Below are 20,746 nucleotides of genomic sequence, written 5' to 3'. Positions count from 1 at the left end.
GGGAATTCTAGCTCCACTTTTTGAGACAAGGTCTCAATTGGGGCAAACTTGATAGCCTCTTGGCCCAATCATGTAGCCCACCAGGACCAGCTGCCATCTCAACTCACCCTCAGGTGCCCTGCTCTACCTTATTCCTCGCAGAGCCCATGGATGCTCTCGTCCTCACTCCACTGCCCTGGAGTCCCAGAAAGGCCCACGTCCACCACTCTACCACCAAAGCCAAGGACTAGGAAAGCAGACATCAAGGGTTTCACAAGAAACTGACCTTTACTCAACAAAGTTCTACACAAGTGGAATCTCACGCCACCTAGGCGATAGTCCCCAGCACAGCACAGTAACAGATGGACAGACCTGGGAGCCCACAGGGTAATGGTAATGAAAGACTCAGGGAAATGGGGGGCTGGGGGGGGGGCTGCAGATCAAGGTCAGTCTGTATCCGCAGCCCTGGGCAAGGAAGGTTAAGAAACTGAAACTTCATTGTGCAAAAGCCAACTAAAAAATAAATTAAAAAATTAAATTATTTCTTTAAAAAAATAAAATAAAATAAAAAAGGGAAAATACAAGAATTGGGCTCCCTTTCCTGAAGGTGGTTGGAACCCCACCTTGGGCAGAGGTGGTCACAACTCCATCTGACAGTCATCCATCAATCCACCCCAAGACCCAGCAGAGGATGCTCCAAAGAAGTGCAGTTACAGAGAGCTAATGGTATTTTTCTTTTAAAAAATTTTCCCTACAAATGGCTTCCAGAGACCTGCTCAAGTTTGAGGCTGGAGGGGCTGGGGACCACTAGCTGAGCTATGGAATGTGCACTAAGTGTCCCTGGGAATAGAGGCAGGGCCTGACCCTACTAGAGAGAAGACACATGGCCTGGATGGGGTAAGGTCCAGGTCCTCAGAGGGATGATGGAACAGGTCCTAAGGTGCAGAACTCGGGTCAAAGCCCAAAATATAATGGACCTCCAAAGCAGTAAGAAGCAAGGAAGGGGATGGAGGATAAACGTTCAGGGATCTTGCAAGGCCGATTTGGAAATAATCATGCCTCCCTCCTCTCAGAATGCCTCTCCTACCTTGATGGCATCCCCCACCAATTTCTTCAAGCATTTTTAGAACTAGTGTACCAATCTGGTGGGGGATTCTGAGTCCAGTGGACACTGTGATGAGCATAGAGTCCCAAAAGGGACAAAGTTTGAAGCCCTGGGTACACCCTGCTCCTCCAAGCCTTCAAGTCTTGCTGGACCCAGTAAACTTTCATCTTCTATCCTCACCATGCTGTCCCAGCTCTTGAGTTCTCAGGGACAGAACTGGGCTATCCTTGAAGCTGTTTCAAGAGCGATCCAAGAAATGCCAGCTGCTCTGGCTGCCCTTAGCTCTCTTAAGGAAAAGTAGTCCCAGGCCTATGCCTTTAAATACCTTTGGAGCACAGGAAAAGCCTACAGGATAGCCTTAGTCCCAGCTGCTCCAATGGTCCCCATTCTGCTGCTGGCTGGGATGTAACAAAGATGGGGACACACTAAATGAGGCTACCACGAGGCTGGTAGCAAGTGTATGGAGCAGGTCCAAAGTGTGCAAGTGCTGAGAGGGTAGCCCCACAATGACCACCCTCCTCCCTTGGCCCTGGGGGCCCAGCTGAGGTCCCCCAAACCTCCCAGCCCTCCCAATCACCGCCAATTCCGGCAAAACAGCGGAAGCTTCTTATACTCTAGATGCAAGGTACACAGAAGGCCATAGGCATATTTGGGGGTTCACTAATTCTACTGTCTCCATGCAGTCGAGGAAATGGTGGGATGGCTGGCCCAGCCTAGCTGGCTGCGGTGCCCGCACATGCGTGTCCACATGTGTACATGTGAGTGTATGCTTCTCTACAAGAAACCCCCTCCCCACCTGTAATTCCCTTGCCTTATCTGACACCGGATTCGGCAGGCCTTAGGATTCCTCCCTCCCACATGGCTGGCCCAATGGGCTGCCTGAGATGACCCAGATTAGAGCCTAGAGAACTCTTGCCCACCAACAAGTCCCACCCCCCTCCCTATTTGTAGGATGAGCATGGAGTCCCCACCCACCTGCCACTCGTCAGGCCCGGTGGGGCAAGTGGACCAGCAGATGGACAGATGCACAGGCTAAGTAGCATCCGAATAGAGGTCCCACTCACTCCTCCCTAACCCCCCTGGACCAGGGCACAGTGACTTCTGGAAGCAGCACATTCCCCAGCACACCCTCCGACGATGACGCAGACAGAAACCTGTAGGGGAGAGAGAGGGTCAGGGTCTTCATCCTTGTCTGACAGGCCTAAGTACTGAAAGGCCTGCTCACCTGGTGGTCTCCTCGTTCGCCTAGACCCCATAGAAGGCTGCCAGCCTCTCCTTGAGCAGAGGAGGGAACTGCTCTGAGAACTGTTGCCAGTTCTCCTCCCCGACCTGGTCTTTGAAGCCATGGAGGATCTGCAGTAAAGTAGGGGTGACAATGGGCTGGGGCAAGCCTGTGGTGTCTACTCCCAGGATGCCTATGGGACCAGGAGTCTCACCTTATAAAACATGTCCCGAAGGTCATCCTTCGGGCTCACCCAGGAGGCTACAGCATCGCAGAAGAAAATAAAGTCCTGAAACATGACGGATCCCATGTGAGGGGCCGCCCAAGCCAGCCCCCGCCCTGCCCTCTGAGTCCCGCTGCCCGGACCTGCACAACACCCCCAGGATTGACACCAATCATCATGCAGATGCCTCGGAAGGCAGAATCCTTCTCCTCGTTGTCCCGGATGTTCCTAAGGGACGTGCACCTGGCCATGGAGGAGGGCAGCAGGTCAGTGGATGGGTTTGGGTCTGGACAAGCATAAGTGAAGGCTGGATGGAGGGAAGGGGTAGGGGTGGGGTGTCCATGGGCACAGGTCTCCCACATGCATCCATGGGGGTGGCGTTGGGAGCAAAGCTGTCCTGCCCACCCCCAGCAGGTCCCACCCAGGCAGGCACACACCAAGGCCGGATGAACTGCTGCAGCATGGGTGCCACCTCCTGTGGGCACACGTAGCCCAGGCGGCCGATGGTGATGGCTGGAATGGCAGAGGGACTCGTCAGGCGACCTGCAACCCCGAGTGGCCCCGGGACGGTACGTGGCGGGGCCTCTGGCAGGAGGCACCGAGCCCCGTCCCACAGGCCCCAACTGAAGGACCCTATGGCTATCCTGGGCCTTTGAGTTTGGCCCATATAAATATCCTCCCCACGCAGCCTGGGTCTTTTCCCATATACTCTAAAACCAGTATTCTTTCTTGGGTTCCTCCCAGAATCCCATTTCAGGTGTTGACACCCTTCTTGGAACTCTCCCTCTCAGCCCAGGCCTGGTACTCACCTGTGTTTTCCAGTAGTGTCTTGGGCGTGTTGGGCCTGTTAATGATCTCCACCAGATTGTTGAGGACCATCTGCACATAGGGCTGCATCTCTGCCCCTAGGGACCAGTCATTCAGAGCCCTTCATGGCCCACTCCACCCACGGAAGGCCAGCTGGGTACGGCTGACCCCAATCCATGTCCCCAGTTCTATGTGGACTGCTGCACCACAAAGCCTAAGAGAATAAAGAATCTCCTCCGGATGCTCCCAGCCAAGTCCACAGCCACAACAGACCCACCCAAAGGAGTCTCTGAATTCACTACCCACAAGGTCAGGAGGCCAGTCACCCAACTGATCCCACTGGACCTTCCGGGAAGACAGTTACATGAGATGGTCCAGCAGAACAGACCATCTACCCCACCTCATAAATGGCTTTTTAGTTATTTGATTTCACCTGTCAGGGAAATCAAAGCATGATCCTGACCCTGGACAATCAGCGGCATTCCTTGAGGGACCCCAGGACAGAAACAGACCAATGAAGGGGCAGTCTGCCACTTGCAGGGCACTCACCCATCTGCATGCAGATCTCCCCAATGGCCCAGGTGGCATTGTTACAGACAGAGATGAACTCGGGGTTCAGGTTGGTGCCCAGGATAGGCATGAATTCAGCTAATGGAACGAAAAGAGCAGAAAGAGAAAAAACTGAGCAGAAAGGCCAATGAAGCCACACTCCCAGAACTGGCTGGACAGTCCATTCAAACAGTATGAATACATCCCAGTCCAGTCATGGGCCTCCCAGGGTATGTCTCCGTCACTGGAGGCCAGTACTGGGGCCATAGGATAGGGCAAAGGGGGTAGCCTACCGATACAGGGCTTGACGTGGATAAAGCAGGCTTTGGTAAGGTCTCCCAGAAGGGCGAAGGAGCTCTGCCGGACCTCAGGCATGGAATCCTGGAGTTGGGAGAGGTGGCAAAATGACAGGGCTCCCACTCCTTCCATCCAAGCCAGCTGAGGTGGCACAGTCCCTAGAGCGTATCCTGACCACAAACATTGGCTGTGGTGCAGGGCTGTCCCTACTGTTAGCTACCTCCGACTAAACTATAGCCTGTTGCCAGGACCTGGCAGTGAGGTTCACTGGTAAGCATTTACTGAAAACCTCCAGAACCCTGTTCCATCCCCAACCCCCTAACCACAAACAAAATAAGTTGTATTAAACACACTCCTAAGTTTTATTTATTGAGACAGGGTCTGCTACACAAACCAGGCTTACTACCATATGTAGCACAAGGGCTCATGCACACTGGATTGCCACCCAACCCTAGTTTTGAGACAAAATTTCTTTCTAAACCTAAGCTCACTGAAACACAGCTAGACACAGCTGGCCAGAGAACTCCAAGGATCCTTCTGTCTCTATTTTCCCAGTGATGGGATCACAGGTACCTCTGTGCAGCTTCACCCATTATTTTTATCTTTAATTATGTTTATATGCTGGGGACGAGTTGTACAGGTATCCTTGGAGGCTACAATGGGAGTCGGATCCCCTGAAGACCTAGAGTTATACATACAGACAGTTGTCATTGTCAGCTACCTAACATGCGTGCTGGAACCAAACTGAGGTTTTCAGGAAGAGCAGTATGTACCCTTAACATAAGCCAACACTTCAGTCTCTGCTCCCTTGGGTGATGGAGATTAAATGCAGGTTCCTATTCTTTTTTTTTTTTTTGGTTTTTCAAGACAGGGTTTCTCTGTGGCTTTGGAGGCTGTCCTGGAACTAGCTTTTATAGACCAGGCTGGTCTCGAACTCACAGAGATCCGCCTGCGCCACCAACGCCCGACACAGGTTCCTATTCTTGTGCAACAAGCACTTTACTGACTAAGTCATCTCTCTAGCCCATATACAAATGTGTATATATACACACATACACACACAACTTTTTTTTTTTTTTCGAGACAGGGTTTCTCTGTATTGTTTTGGAGGCTGTCCTGGAACTCACTCTGTAGACCGGGCTGGCCTCCAACTCACAAAAGATCCGCCTGCCTCTGCTTCCTGAGTGCTGGGATTAAAGGTGTGCACCACCAACACCCAGCTCACACACACACATTTTTAAGACATGGTCTCACTACATAGCTTGGTTAGCGTGGAAGTCACAGAGATCCACCTATCTCTGCATGTAAGAGCTGGGATTAAATAAAGGCCTGTACCTACACTTTATTTTTGAGATCAAAACCCGCACTACGTTTCTTGACAAAAAATGGTATTGTATTTATGTGTGGGTAGGGTATGGCGGACACCTGTGCATGGGACGACAGGCAAAAACCAGGTGTCATTCCTGAGGAACCACCCAACATTTATTTGTAGATGTTAGTGTTGGAGGTTGCTAGAGCCTTACACATGGTAAGCAGGAGCTCTCCCGCTGCCTATCCCAGCCTTCCCCTTTGTTTTGTGACACAGGGTCTCTCACTGGCCTGAGAGCACTAATTAGAACAGAGTAATTGGCCAGAAGCCCCAGGAACTACTGCCTCTATGTCTGTCTCCCCACAGCTGGGATTACAAGCAGGTGCCACTAAACATAACTGCTTAAAAAAGCCAAAATCCAGGCTGTGGAGCTCACCATGTTTACACAGCTATCTCCCCAGCTGTAGAATTTTTATTAATTTAATCTGTGTATGCATGAGCAAGTAAAAGTGCCATGACAGACATGTGGCGGTCAGAGGTCAACTAGAGCTGGTTCACTCACTCATGTGTGTCCGGGTTCTCTGGTCAGGTTGTCATAGACCATATGGTAGATATCTCCACCTACTGAGCCATCTCAACAGCACAGAATTGACTATTTTATTTTAGAGACAAGGTTTCACTATGTAGCTTGACTGACCAAAAATTCAGAGACCTGTAAGCCTCTGATTCCTGAATGCTGGGCTTTTAAGATCATGTAATACCATTCCCAGAATCTCTAAGAAAAAGTATGTATTTGTTTTCACCTTAAGTGTGTAATTAGAGTTTTGCCTGCATGTATGTCTGTGCACCATGTACACACAAAGACTAGAAGAGAGCTGGAGTTTGATGGTTGTGAGCTACCACGTGGGTGGGTGCTGGCAACCAAACCCAGGTGCTCTGCAAGAGCGGCGAGCGCTCTGCAGCCTGTGAGATTTTGATTTTTAAGGGCTCCTTTCGTTGACATTCCCTGGGCACAATCAAGGCCCTGACTAGCCCCAGGGTCAACTATGGCAGTTGAACTATTACGGCCTAGAAAAAGTCCCCTTGGCCTGTTTAGGTGTGGCCTGACTTCAGTGTAGCCTATGTAGGGTAGCCCCTCACCTGCATACACTGGAAGAGCAATGTCATGATGTTACTTCGGGCTACCAGCTGCTCCACATGGCCACCCAGGCCCTCAGCCAAGCCACTAAGCAGGTCCAGTGCAACGATCATGAAGTCCTTGTCAGGGGCCTCATACTGTTCAGGGTGCTGTGTGTACATCTGGATACAAAGGGGGCAGATGAGGGAGGAAGGCTAGAACCTGGACAGCACAGCAAGCTCACAGAGGGCCAAGGGTGCTCACCATAGCCTGGGCCAGTGTCTTCTGCACCAGGGTAACACAGCGCTGGTAGACAGGCTCACAGTAGGGCAGGAAGCCACTCTGCAGAGCAGTGGCCACAGATGACAGGCACTGGCAGGGAGAAGGGCAAGGGTGAGCTCTGGCCAGGAGAGAGGACTCTGAGGGAGGACCTAAGCCCACTCACCTCCAGCAGGGGGAAGAGGTCCTTGTCTTCATCCTTGAGCTCATTCCACTTCTGGATCAGTGGAGGCATGAGCTTCTGAATGTATTCCTGGAGAAGGAGTGGGAGATTGGGCTTCCTAGACAGGTTGGCAGCCTAACTCAGTCAATGCTGTCCCTTAAAGGATGACATCCAGGATCCTGGCCATAGTTCAAAATCTGGAAGCCCTGCTGATGCTTCTCATCTGTCTGTCCTTAGTAAATCCTTCCCTTCCTCCCACTCCCAGAAACCTGAGTAGGGCCTCCTGCTTCCCACAGGTCACTGCACTCCCTGAGCATAGCACTGACCATGCTGCCTCATAACTGTCCACCTCCACACTATACCAGAGGCAGGGTATGGGAAAGGCTAATTAAATAAAGCGCTTCAGCCTGCCTGTCAAGCAGGCAGGTCATGTCCCTAGCATCTTACACCAGATGCTAAGGGGCACAAGGACAGGGCAGAGGGTCTCTAGCGTCTCACCGGCTGATTGAGGTGGTGGCCCACAGAGTCGGCCAGGGTACCAATGGCATCATAGAGGATGAGCAGGTTCTTGTGCTGGTATTTGCCAAAGGCAAAAACAAGAGTGTCAAGGATATAGCTGAGGTAGGGAACCAGCTCTGTGCATGCCTCTTCCTCCAGGGTAGCGAAGGCACTGGTGGATGAAAGATAGGAAGGAAAGCTTACAGCACTCTAGCAGATGGCACTGCACCACAGGAAGCTAGGGAGCATGAATGTGGGATCAGCCAGTACGAATACGACAGAGATCAGTGTGTGTCAGCAGTCAAAGGCGTCATCACTTCCCAGGGTGTGGGGCCGCTGTGCAGACGGGGTCAGGGGGCAAGGCTCACCTGCAGGCTGCCTCCTGTACCCTCTTGTTGCCATCCAGGATACGCTTGAGCAACTCTGTCATCAGAGGCTTGAGGTGCATGTCAGGGGGCTGGCTGACTACCCAGTGGGCATAGCGGCTCAGCGTCCAGCAGGCAATGGAGCGTACCAGGGCCTTCTTGTCTGACAGGCACTGGATGAGGTGTGGAATCAGCTCAGGTAGATAGGGCACCATTCCCTGCATGCAGCCTGCAGTAACCCAGAGACAGGAAATCTTTAAGAGAAGGCTGAGGCTTACACATATCCAACCCAACCTAATAGCTGGGAAAATTGAGGCTTGGAGGCATTTAAGAGCCCAGGAAAGATGGCAGCAAGAGAAGACACAGAGATACCCTGGAGCTGGATGTGGTTCAAATTCTGGCTGGGCGGAAGCTCAAAACTGTAATACCAGCACTTAGAACAAGGCAGGAGCATGCCACAAGATCGAGGCTAGCACATTACCAAGAAGGCACACACACTCACTCTTCAAAATAACACCAGACTAATCAAAACGTGCAGAATTACTCAGTGAATTAAGACTTCATGGACAGCAAGGACCCAAATGGAGAGAAACTGCTTCTCAACTTGAAACCTGAGCTATTTGTACGCTCTCTCTCTCTCTCTCATTTATTTTTGTGTGAGAAGGTGTGCTGATGTGCAGGCACCCAGAGGTCAGAATATGTAAGTTGCTCAGAAGTTAAGAGCACTGGCTGCTCTTGCAGAGGTCCTGAGTTCAATTCCCAATACCCACATGGTGACTCACAACCATCTGTAATGAGATTTGGTGCCCTTCTGGCATGGACGTATATATGCCAGAACACTGTATACATAATAAGTGAGTAAATATTAAAGGGGGGGGGATTTGCTACCACTATCCAATGAAACCTAAGGTTTTACTCCTAGTACTGCAAAACAAACAAACAAACAAAAACCTCTGTAAATAATTAAAACAGTAACAATAAAGATAAAAATGAGGGCTGGAGAGTTGGCTCAGCGGTTAAGAGTGCTTGATGCTCTTCCAGAGGTTTTTTTTTTTTTTTTTTGGTTTTTCAAGACAGGGTTTCCCTATATTGCTTTGGAGACTGTCCTGGAACTCCTTTTGTAGACCAGGCTGGCCTAGAACTCAGAGATCCGCCTGCCTCTGCCTCTGCCTCCCAAGTGCTGGAATTAAAGGTGTGCACCACCAACACCCGGCTCTTCCAGAGGTCTTGAGTTCAATTCCTGGCAACCACATGGTGGCTCACAACCACCTTGAATGAGATCTGGTGCCTCCACTGGCATGAAGGCAGAAGACTGTATACACAATAAATACATAAATAAAATATTAAAAAAGAAAGTTTCTAATTTAAATAAAAATTTATAAAAAAAAATTAAGGAAACTCCAAACTAGGCACTTTCTAACCATGGTGGGAACCCTAACAGCAAGAATCAGGTTTGAGCCCAGATGTACACTGAGGGAAGTGCTATCAGCCTACGTAGCTCAATCTGCCCATGTATGAAGCCTGGGCTTAGCCCTGGATATGTGGATGGAGTTCCCATGAATAGACCCTGATGCGTGGGTACCCCGTGGGATGGGCACTAAGGAAGGACCTGAAGTGGGCACTACAGCTGTTGTCTATGCTTGAGCCGTCATACAATCACCTGCTTGTGAGAACCAGGAAGAGGGCTAGTATGCCGAGAACTTGCTAGCGGTAGCAGGAGTGGCAGGTAGGATCAGGGTGTGTCTTTCAAGCCAAGCGAGGGGAAGAGACAACAGAGCGATGGGGAGAGAATGAGGAAGCAGGCAGTGGGGACGCACGCCTTTAATCCCAGCACTCGGGAGGCAGAGGCAGGCGGATCTCTGTGAGTTCGAGGCCGGGCTGGACCAATAGCCTCCAAAACAATACAGAGAAACCCTGTCTCAAAAAAAAAAAAAAAAACCAAGAAAGGAAAGGATGAGGAGGCCTGGCCTGTGATGTGGAGTTGCATTCCTCACTGGCATTGCCCAGGTCAGCCCAGGTAGATGCTGATCAAATGATGGGGACTCACCCTCAGCAATGGCACCCAGCACCAGGATCCCTGACTCCTTGACAACCCACTCAGGGTGGAACAGGAGGCCCTTGAGCAGGGGAAGCAGGTGGGGCAGCAGTTCCTCCCGGAAGACATTGGCAAGGACATCCAGTGCAGCTGCTGAGCACTTCCCTGAAGGGGACAATTGGACGAGGGTCAGAGAGGCCTGTGTGGCAGGTATTCAGCTGGAGACTAATGTCACCAGCAATTCCAAGCTGTCAGCACCAGCTTCTCCCCGCCTGAGGAGCTGGCCTACTACCTACTCAGGTTCCAGTCCGACAGAGCGTCGTCATCATCATCATCCTCAGCGTCCTCACAGCCATCAGGCCGCTCAGCCTCATGGGGCAGCGTCACTGTGCGTGACTTGTGGAAACGTGGCTTGATGTCCTGCTCGCTGTCAGGTACTGCCTCATCCTCCTCCACGTCCCCCTAGGGACCAGCCCGGCAGGTTTCTCAGCACTGGCTGCAGACTCCAACCCAACACCCATGATCCGGGCCACCCCTAGCCAACTGTGGACACCCCAGCTGACCTTAAGCAGGATAATGTCAATTTCAGAGTACTTCATCCCATTCACAAGGATAGGGATCAACCTGTGGGGAGAGACCGACTGTTGGTGAGAGTGCAGCGGCTCTGGCTGAGGAGGCCATCCTGAAGAGAAACAGAGTTGTGGGTAGGAATGCTAAGCAAGGGGCAGACTTTGCTCAATATACCCATGCTTCGGGGTCCTGTGTCAGTTCATTCCCCTTAAGAGAATTAACATTTTCAGCCAACATGATTAAGAGACAATTTTTCCTCTCCTTTTGAAATGGTCTATGTAGCCACTGGGACTCGAGAAATAGCTCAGTGGTTAAGATCATCGGGCTGTTCTAACTCCAGCCCCAGGTAATCAAATATTCTGGCCTCTGTGAGCACCACACACATGGATACACAGACAAACATGCAAGCAGAACACCAATACATTTAAAAAATAAAATAAAAAGGACATCATGAACTTTTCGCCTCAACCTCCAAACACTGTGATGAAAGTGTTTCCTGCCACATTCAGCTGCCCCATCTATCACTCTTAGTGATGAGTGTACCACCAGACAGCTCTTGACCCAAACTCAAATGCCAGAACCCTGAAACACTTGGAAATGCTGCACTACACACAGCACAAACATCCAACCCAATAGCCAGGCATTGCCAAGATGAAGCTGCGGGGCCCACGGCAGGGAACAAGCAGCCAAATTACACACACTGGAGCACAACCTTAGGCATAAAAAAGGACACAACCATCCTGCCCCTCTCTGCAAGGTTGTCTCATTCCTCCTGACAGTCCTGTCCCTCCAGCCACAACCCCTACTTGTTATCAATAATTTGAGAAGGGCAAGTGACCCAGATTAGTCAAAGAAAGGGAGCTCAAATCAGCAATGGGGCCACACGCCTCTACCACTAGCGCTTAAGAGTCTGAGGGAGTTAGGACGTGAATCCCAAGCAGGCCCACTTGTCTAAAAAACCCAAAAAGATAATAAAACTCCTCCAGGTTACTCTAATTAAAGTATCACCCAAGCCTCTGAACACCTAAATTGAATTAACACTAGTGTCTGCCAGACAGTGTGGCTGGCGCTCACCTTTTATCCCAGCACAGAAGCAGACAGATCTCTGTGTTCAAGGCCCGCCTGGTCTACAGAGCAAATTCCAGGACAGCCAAGGGAACACAGAGAAAGTCTGTCTCCAAAAACAAAGCCACAGCATTTCCTATGCAGGAAGACCATGCCTGAAAGGAAAGCCAGTACAAAGAAAGCATATGCCTTTCCTGTCCTGAGCACCTGGGTCTGGCCAGGCTGAAGCCTTAGTTTGCTGAAGGATTGTTTTCTCATCTTTTGTCTGAGTGTGTGCTTTCTTTTTCTGTTCTGTTTTGTTTTGGAGGCAGGGCCTCATTATGCAATCCAGACTGACATAGAACTATGTAGCCCAATCAGCCTCAAAAATCTGTGGCAATCATCTTACCTTAGTCTCACACGTGATGAGTGTGAGCCACCACGCTTGGCTTCTGTTACCTAATTGTTTTTGTTTTGTTTTGGTTTGGTTTTTCGAGGCAGGGTTTCTCTGTAGCTTTGGAGGCTGTCCTGGAACTCCATCTTGTAGACCAGGCTGGTCTTGAACTCACAGAGATCCGCCTGCCTCTGCCTCCTGAGTGCTGGGATTAAAGGCGGGCGCCACCACCGCCCAGCCCTGTTACCTAACTTTTGAAGCCATTACAAGTTACATTCCATAAAAATCAATGTACACAGGAATCAAGTAAACACTACATGAACTATGGTAAGCAAAACTGGTCAGTGGGGAGGCACAGGGAAAGAGAGAGCTAGAGCACTCACTGAACCAGATGGGAAGCCAGGACTTCCTTGCAGATGGGCTGCTCGGCCAGCGTCAGCCAGAACTCACAGGCCTCCAGGGCCACATTCTCGTCGTGGTCCTGGGTCCTCTGCAGCATGTACTGGGGCAATGGGAAGAAGCTGAGACCCAGCTCAACTGAGGGGATTCCCCAACCCCTTGCAGCCACCCAGCTGCCCTTGGTGCTGGCCATGCACACCTGGATAATGCTATGCATGTGAGGGATGAGCCTGTCAATTCGAACTTCCAAAAGCATCACTAGGGCGCGGCACACATTCTTCCTCACCTCAGGGTCATCATCAACAGCCAAGGCAAACAGGTGCTGTGAGAAAGGACAAAGTCAGCTGCCTGAGGGCCCTCGGCCTCTCCCTATCCACCTGAGTCTCATGACCCACCTCGATGAAGGTGTCGATGTTGTCCATCAGTGCTTGGGCCCGGTCCATGATGAACTGGTTCACACAGGCAATAGCATGGGACCTGGTAGTGAAGGCACGAGTCACTTCTGAATTGCACCTGCCCACCAGCTCTAAGACCCCTGTGCCCTGAGGAACTTCACATACCGGATCTTGGGGCTGCAGTGTTTGAAAAACTGCAGGAACTTAGGGATCATGATATTCAGGGGCCTGTTGAGAGCATCACTATCCAAAAGCTCAGAAGAGTCTTCACAGATCTTCTGCAGGGCTCCAAAGGCTCCCTGAACAGAGAGGCAGAGAGATGGTTGTAGGTTCTATTCCAAGCTCCAGCCCCTGATTGGGCCAGGCTATGGATTGCTTGTCGCCTACCTCACAGGTATTATAATCCTCTGAGTTGAGCAGGTTGCACAGCTGGGGCAGCAGCTCAGGCCACATCTGCAGCTCACCCTTGGAAGCGATGGTGGTGATGAGAATGCCTGGGGCAGCCAGGGAAAGGAAGCTGCTCAGCCTGGGCAAGGTCCTAGTGATCCCTCTACCTCCCCTCCAAAGGAACAGGCTCTTCTCTCCCATGCAAGTCCTGCAAGGCACACTGTGCTGGGGATGAAACCCAAGCCTCACGAGTGCCAAGAAAGCCCTCTACAGTAGAGCAAGGGCCCCTTCAGGCAGTGCTTGGTGACTCGGCACACATCCTCTGAGCCTCACTAAAAACCAGCTCTGTTCTAGGTTGTGGGATCTGCCCAAAACCACCTCTTAGAATTCAAGAGAAGGTATGAGGTAAAGGGACATAAGCCAGAGATCAAGGTGGCCACAAGCCAAGGGCTGAAAAGAGAGCACATTGTTTTTCAAATATTTTTATTTCATAGTTCCAAGGATTGAACCTAGGGCCCTGTGCACACTGGGCAAGCATTTTGCTGTTGAGCTAAATACCCAGCCCTGCTTTTTTAACCTTTTTTTGGTTTTTCGAGACAGGGTTTCTCTGTATTGTTTTGGAGGCTGTCCTGGAACTCACTCTGTAGACCTCGAACTCATAGAGATCTACCTGCCTCTGCCTCCTGAGTGCTGGGATTAAAGGCGGGCACCACAAACACTGGCTTTTTTAACTTTTTATATTAGCCTTTTGAGTTAATGTCATTAAGTTGCCAGGCAGGACCTGAAACTGCAGATCTTCTCGCCTCCACTTCTTGAGTAGCTGGTTAGAGGCCTGTGCCACCAGGCCAGCTAGAGAGGAGCAATTTTAAAATGGTGGTCAGGTGACATGTGTGCAAAGACCTGAGGGAAGTTAAAACAGATGAAGAGGAGGCTGCCTCCAGTCATCTAGCGCAAAGGTGTCTTGGCTGGAGTATGGCAAGCCTGGTGTAGTTGCAGAACAGAGGCCAGAGTGGGAAAAGAGAGGCTGTGGGCAGGAAGGTGGTGGGACCAAGCAGTCAGGTGACAAAAGCTCTTTTATACGAGAGAGGGCTCTACTGACTAGTAGAAACCCACAGATGGGGACTGGAGAGACGCCTCAGTGAGTAAAAGTGCCGGCTCAGCAAGTGTGAAGGACCCGAGTTCAGTTCCCAGAACCCAGATAAGAAGCCAGGTGTAGGGGCTGGAGAGATGGCTCAGAGGATAAGAGCACAGACTGCTCTACCAGAGGTCCTGAGTTCAATTCCCAGCAACCACGTGGTGGCTCACAACCATCTGTAATTCAATCTGTTGCCCTCTTATGACCTGTATATGTAATAAATAAATAAATCTTTAAAAAAATAATTTAAAAAAAAAAAAGCCAGGTGTAGTGGCCACACCTGTAATCCCAGTGCCGTGATCAGTGAGACAGGAGGGTTTCTGGGGCTTGCTGGCCTAGCTCCAGAGTCTTTGAGTGACAGAACAGAGTATCTGATGTCCTCCTCTGGCCCGTGTCTATGTGGACAGGTGGGCACACCAGTCTATGTGCTTACGTGCATACGTACACACAGAGAATGTGTCTAAACAAATATACTGATGCTGGACTAATGTTCACAGGACAATAAATTGACTTAGAATAATGAAATCCATAGGTACTAAGAAGAAGGTTTCATCTGAGGCCTGGCCTGAGGATAATGGAGCCACAGGCAGTTGGACATGGTGGCCAATGTGCACACCACTCATCAACACAAGATGGCAGTGTTTCACAAGGGCAGGCGATGCCACTAACCACTCTCAAGTGATGCCAACCACTGAAATTGAAAAGTCTCTTTGAAATGACTGGATAGACGTGAGGCTGATGCCATCCCATAATGGACGGCCCCATCCACTATGCTGGCCACATCCCAAAGCCTCTCTTGTACCACATGGAGATTTGTAATGCTAGCCCCTGGAAGGCTGAGGCAGGAAGACTGCAAGTTTGAAAGCCCAAGCTGAGTAGCAAAATCCAGTGTCAGAGCCCTGACACTCTGTGGGGATTAGTTCCAGGTCCTAAGATGCCAAACCAAGGGTGTTACAGGAGCTGGTACAGTACTTGCAGAGAGCCGTGCACATCTTACTACAGACAACAGGCACACTACATTAACTGAGCTATGTCCCCAACCTCTCGCAGACTTGAATTGCCCTCCTCATGACTTCAATTACTGTAACAATGTCAACAATACATAGTTATAAAAGTACAGTGTAGGACCAGAGAGAGAGCTGAGTGGTGCTTGCCACCAAATCTGACAACCTGATTTGGATATCCCTAGGACCCACATGGTAGGGGAAAAAAAAAAAAAATCAATCCTCAAAGTTGTTCTCAGACTTTCACACATGAATAGTGGCACTATATACCCACTCCACACAAATTAGAAAAACAAAACGAAACAAACAAAAAAGACACAACTATATTGCTAAGGGAAAAGACAAGAAATACAATCTGGACATGTATAGACTTCGCAGGTTTGGAATTCATTATGCAGATCAGGCTTGCCTCGAACTCAGAGACCCATCTGCTACTGCCTCCCAAGTGCTGAAATTAAAGGCACATCTAGCCATTTATTTATTTTTTGAGAGCACTGGAGGCTAGACTAGAACAATTTAGACCAGGCTGACCTCAAACTCCCAGTGAGTGCTAAAACTATAGGTATGTACTACCACAACCAGCCTTTATTTTTTAAGGCTTCCTTTCCTGAGGTTTAAATAAATAGCTATCATTTAATTAAAAGTCTATAGAAGGGCCAGCAAGCTGGGTTAGTGGCTAAAGGCACTTGCTGCCATCCCTAATGGCCTAAGCCCAAATAAAGAAAAACAACCTCCAAAATTAACCTCTAATCCCCACACACATCACACACAAATAAGAAAAAAAGAAAGAAAGAAATTTAGTTGACAGATTTCAAGAATATAATGGGGAAAAAAAAGAAAGAAAAATTGGGAGTTGGGAAAACAACTCGCAGGTAAAAAGAGCCACTATCCAAGCTGAATGACACAGACTTCTTCCCCAGAAGTTACATGACCTGGGTGCAGTGGTGTGCACCTGTAATGCCATCACTTCTACTCTCAGATGAGAGGAGATGGAAGGACAGGAAGCCTGGAATAGACTGAGCAGCAAAAACAAGAGAGCCATCTCCACAAGGTGGAAGGTAAGAACAGACTTTCCAATGTTTTTCTCTGACCTCCAGACTCAGGCATGGCATACATGTGCCCCCTCTCACACAAAATTACTAAAAAGTTAAAAACATCGCCAAGCAATCACCTATTATTCTTTTTAGTGAAAAGCCTCAAGAGAAAAAGTCCTAAGTAAATCTTAGTCCTCTGCTGTAATGAGCTCAGGTTATTTCTCCTTCCTGGATTCAGCAAGGTGCCTCCATTAACTAATTCTCACTGTGTATGAATCATTTGAGGTATACTACTAATGACTCCACGTGACAGAGGAAGCAAGTATTACAATGGCTGAACCTTAGGCACAGTTCCAGACTATGTCACAAAACTGTGGACACTGAGTTACTGAGGCACTCAAGAAGCTGAAGCAGGCGGATCTCCGTAAGTTCGAGACCAGCCTGGACTACCAAGCGAGTTCCAGGACAGCCTCCAAAGCCACAGAAAAACCCTGTCTCAAAAAACCAAAAAAAAAAAAAAAAGAAGCTGAAACAGAAGATTGGAAAGTTTGAGGCCAGCTTGGACTCAAAAAGAAAAAGGGCGGGGGGGAAAAAAGACTGACCTGCACTGCCTGGCTTGTTTCCAAGCTGTACTTGCCAGGCAAGTCCCTTTATCATCTCTGTGCCTCAGTTTCCTCTCCAGTCAGATGCCAGTAGTAACAGTGCTATCACAGAGGATGCTGCAGCATTCAGTAAGCAATACCCTGAACACACGCTGAATAGCTTCTCGGCCCAGAGCAAGCCCTTAGTGTATCCTTGATGACAACCCCCATTGCCCCCTCACCAATGGTGGCTCGGATGAGAGAGGAGGCATCGCCAATGTTGTTGAGACACTCCTGTTTGATGAAGTCGGCCACAGGAGGCGGGAAGCTCTGGTAATGCGCCTTCACATTATTCTTGAGGATGAGGCCACTGAGAGAGCGGGTTGGCTCATCTGTGAGAACAATGCTAAGGTCAGAGGGCTGGGCATGAGCAGAAACAAGATCTGCATGGCACGGAGGGACAGAGAACATACCTTCTGATTTGAGTCTCGTCAGGACGAAGATCAGATAGTTGTTGAAGTCAGGAAACTGGTTCAGTTGTTTAAGTTTCTGTCAAACTGTTAAGGGACTTGGAAAGCCAGGTGTACTGGGGTATGCCTGAGATCCCAGAACTAGGGAAGCTGAGGCCAAGATCTTGAAGTCCAGGCCAGCATGGACTATATCCCATGGTCATGCTCAAAAAGAAACCAAGACAGGTGCTTTTCCTCGGCATGGCTCAGAATGTGAAAGACCAATGCAATTAGGCAGCCAGTCCCAGGGATGGCACTGACCAATCATTATCCCTACAGCACCACAGGGCCTTTTCAGGAGGACTAAGTCCACACACGGACCAGGGCACATGTCTAAGCTTTCTGAACCATCCCTCTGCCAGAGCAGGAGTAGGCTAGAGAAGTCTACTCCTCTTAAAAGGGCAGCTGCTATTCATTTCTGACCTTGGCACGCCAATGATGCCTGCTTTTCTCAACCAGAATGGAAGGCTGCCTGGGTGTGGTGCATGCCTGTAATCCTAGCACTGGGGAGGCTGGGACAGGAAGATCAGCCTGAGTTCAAGGCCAACTGAACTACATATTCAGTTCTTATTCTGTTATACGGAGAGATGCTGACTCAAAAGAGCAGTCCAGAGATAAAGCTTAGTGGTAAAATGCACGCCTAGCCTGAATGTCTCCAGCCCCAAGAGAGGAGAGAACGATTGAGAGTCCAGGGAGCAGGACTCAGGGATGTGGTTCAATGATAAAACAAGTGACCAGTAAGCTTCTGGCCCTTCTACCCTCAACACTGCAGGAAAGGTAGGGGACTTGTCCCATTTCCAAGTGAGACGTGATTCTGTTCAAATATTTGAGACAGGGTCTACATAATAAGTCCAGGCTGCCCTCAGACTCTTGAGATTCACTTGCCTCTGACTCCTGAGTGCTGGGATTAAAAGTATGTGCCACCATGAACATTTCATTTAAAAATCTGAACTCCTTATTCTAATTTGCTTCTCTGCTGCTGTGATAAAACCCTAACCAAGAGCCAAGGCATCAAGTAAAGGGCTTGTTTTAGCTCCTCATGGAGAGAAGTAACAAAGCAGAAAGCTGCTTACTCTGGCTCCTTCCCAGACTCACATTCAGCTACCTTTCCTCTACAGCCCACCCTGAGATAACATCCACGAAGGGCTGGGCCGGGCTGGGCAGGGCAGGCCTGCCAGCATCAATCATCAATCAAGAAAATGCCCCACAGGCCATTCTGATGGAAAATTCGTCAATTGCAGGTCCTTCTTCATAGATGTATCAAAATCGCCAACAAAACTAACCAGGATACTCATATATTTAAACAAGCAGCTAGAGAGAAAGTTTTCTACCACACTCATGCTGCAACTCCACTGTCCCTCCCATCCACCTCATATTCTGACAAGGCAGACTGGACTAAAATCTGAGATGGCTGGGCTTCTCACCTTGGTTTCTAGCTGAGGCTTATCCAAGGCATTTTCCCTTCCTAAGCCTCCAGGTCCCCATCACTCACTCTAACAGAGGATTAAGGGCTCAGTGAACATCAGGCATTCCCATCATTTTCTGCACCTCTGGAAATGGAACCCAGAGATCTAAGCCTTTAATTCTCGTCTCATGTCATGTTCTCTCTTGCAGCAAAGTCTGGGGATCAAGAAGTGGTCCCTCCCTCTCTAGCATTCACGAGGTGCAGACATTAGCCCTGTTCCATCAGCCCCGGAAGGAAAGAAGGATACATCCTGCACAATGCGCTGAGTAGCTGTGTTGGGCGACTGCGAGTCTTTGAGAAGCTGCAAGACCTGCTGCAGGCCCTGCTCGTCTGGCTGCCAGTCCATGGCGCAAGGCGAACTGCAGGGGCAGGGGCCTGGGTCAGCGCTGGGTCGCTAGGGTTCTGTTTGAGACCCAAACTGAGTCCCCAAAGCAGAGGCGGCTGCATGCAGACGCAAGAGCTCTCCGAGGACAAGCGGAGGCCTCTGATCCGCGCCTGTCCAAGTACAGGGACCCAGCCAGCTAAGCCATCCTCGGCCACGCAGCCACGGGCTCGGGGGTGCGAGTGGGGGGTGGATATAAAATCAAGCCATCGGGAACTGTGGCGGGGGCGCGACGTGGAACCCTCCTCGCAAGGCGGTCCATGCCGCCGCCCTCGGTTAAGGGCCCTACAGCTTCCGTCTCCCTGGAGGGGAGGGCCCCACCCCAGCGGTCTTCCAGGTGAAGGCTCAGTCCACGAGGATTCCTTCTCCCAAGAGCAAGCCTCCAAGCCCCGCTAGATCCCAGCCGCCTCCTAGGTTCCCGAGCTCCTCTAGGTCCCAAGTGTCTAGATCCTTCTCATCCCTGCTACCTCCCCTAAACCGGCCCTACAAGCTCGGCAGACGCACGTGTCCCCCTTTCTGATCTAGACTCGGCCCAGTGACTCCCCTTAACCAGAATACAAGCAAAGTCCGACAGGTCTCCAATGTCTATGAACCAGAGCCAGTCAAAACCACCCAACCCACGACCAAAGCCCCCAGAACCTGTGCCCGCTGCCTGCCCCAATCAGAACTGGCCAAGCCTCTCTGGCTCTCACCCTCCCTCCGCCCCAGTCAGCAGTAATTCCTGCTGACGGGTCTCTGTCAGCTCCCCCAATCAAGTTCTCTTAAGCCCCCGACCACCTCGTGTCGGAGACCCCATCTGTCCAATCCCTGCAGCTTCCCCTAAAGAGTCCCACACAAACACTCGCCCGGAGCGCTACCCTCAACGGATCCCAACACCGCCTCACAGTCAGACCCACCAAAGCCCTCTGGTTTTAAGTCTGACGCCCCTCCCTATCAGGACCTAACAACCCACCCCACCTCAACTTTCAAAGCTGTCTTTCCCAATCAGACCCAACCAAACCCCACCGAAACAGATCGCCCCACACACCCGATCCTCGAGACGTCCCCCGACGATTTCCCCCAATCAGGGTCCCTCCAGCCCGACCCCAGCCGCCCCACTGGCCCGCATCTCGTGGCACCCAAACCAGCCCGGGCGCCGAGGCCCCACCCCCTGAGATCGGCTCAGCTCCCCCTCCCCCGCCCGGCCCGTTCTGCCGGCCTCGCGAGCTGGTCCAACCCGGTTCCCCGCCTCCCAGCCAGGCGCGACCCCGACGCCCGGGCGGCACGCGACGCAGGCCTAGAACCCAGGGAGGCTCAAGGAGAGCTGAAACCAAAGGGCCCCGGCCGAGCGAGGTCCACCTACCAGGCCCCGGAAGGCAGCGGCGGCGCCTAAGTGCTGCAGCTTCTCCAGAGGCTCGCGCGGAAGGAGGGAGCCAAAGCCAGGGAATTAAAAAAAAATAAACGCGGCCGAAATGAATAGCTTCGGCTTCCGTAGGCCGTTCAAACTGGCTTATCCAAGC

General features: G+C 50.7%; 1 protein-coding gene, 1 long non-coding RNA gene and 1 other non-coding gene across 8 annotated transcripts; 1 reads left to right on the top strand and 2 right to left on the bottom strand.

Moving 5' to 3' along the window:
• Positions 1 to 248: 248 nt before the first annotated feature.
• Tnpo2 (transportin 2) lies at positions 249 to 20,746 on the bottom strand. 5 transcript variants are annotated; one of them, XM_040736765.1, is made up of 25 exons: positions 20,590 to 20,746; positions 19,113 to 19,224; positions 17,365 to 17,440; positions 17,134 to 17,283; positions 13,138 to 13,244; positions 12,916 to 13,049; positions 12,751 to 12,832; positions 12,555 to 12,677; positions 12,340 to 12,458; positions 10,512 to 10,572; positions 10,245 to 10,410; positions 9,961 to 10,113; positions 7,917 to 8,142; positions 7,549 to 7,720; positions 7,054 to 7,140; positions 6,873 to 6,980; positions 6,632 to 6,790; positions 4,179 to 4,266; positions 3,886 to 3,984; positions 3,339 to 3,434; positions 2,967 to 3,072; positions 2,673 to 2,772; positions 2,521 to 2,595; positions 2,310 to 2,437; positions 249 to 2,238 (listed from the first exon to the last, which is right to left on the bottom strand). In XM_040736765.1, the coding sequence occupies exons 2-24, from the start codon at positions 19,209 to 19,211 to the stop codon at positions 2,330 to 2,332; spliced, it is 2,694 nt and encodes an 897-aa protein (XP_040592699.1). In that variant the 5' UTR covers positions 19,212 to 19,224; positions 20,590 to 20,746; the 3' UTR covers positions 249 to 2,238; positions 2,310 to 2,329. The 5 variants fall into 5 exon arrangements, with proteins under 5 accessions (XP_040592699.1, XP_040592700.1, XP_040592703.1 ...); XM_040736766.1 differs by having other exon boundaries at positions 2,967 to 3,042; XM_040736769.1 differs by having other exon boundaries at positions 2,336 to 2,437; positions 2,967 to 3,042.
• LOC121136397 lies at positions 2,659 to 3,614 on the top strand. Of its 2 annotated transcripts, none has more exons than XR_005873484.1 (2): positions 2,659 to 2,795; positions 2,941 to 3,614. It is a non-coding gene; the product is annotated as an uncharacterized LOC121136397 (long non-coding RNA). The 2 variants fall into 2 exon arrangements; XR_005873485.1 differs by having other exon boundaries at positions 2,665 to 2,795; positions 2,944 to 3,614.
• Positions 7,803 to 7,871, bottom strand: LOC121136408. Its single transcript, XR_005873494.1, has one exon. It is a non-coding gene; the product is annotated as a small nucleolar RNA SNORD41 (small nucleolar RNA).

The sequence above is a fragment of the Mesocricetus auratus genome, unplaced genomic scaffold, assembly GCF_017639785.1.
Source record: "Mesocricetus auratus isolate SY011 unplaced genomic scaffold, BCM_Maur_2.0 Super-Scaffold_100081, whole genome shotgun sequence".
Classification (NCBI taxonomy): Eukaryota; Metazoa; Chordata; class Mammalia; order Rodentia; family Cricetidae; genus Mesocricetus; species Mesocricetus auratus.
Note: the sequence above shows the minus strand (reverse complement) of the source record. Positions and strands in the feature narration are given on the sequence as shown.

What these genes read in the sequence shown, in the direction of transcription:
- Tnpo2 (XM_040736769.1), bottom strand. Translation starts at nt 19,211, where the DNA reads ATGGACTGGCAGCCAGACGAGCAGGGCCTGCAGCAGGTCTTGCAGCTT. An exon ending in CTCAGCGCATTGTGCAGGAT is followed by an intron (nt 17,441 to 19,112) that starts GTATCCTTCTTT and finishes ACAGTTTGACAG; the next exon opens with AAACTTAAACAACTGAACCA. An exon ending in GGCTGGCAGCCTTCTATGGG is followed by an intron (nt 2,239 to 2,335) that starts GTCTAGGCGAAC and finishes TCTCCCCTACAG; the next exon opens with GTTTCTGTCTGCGTCATCGT.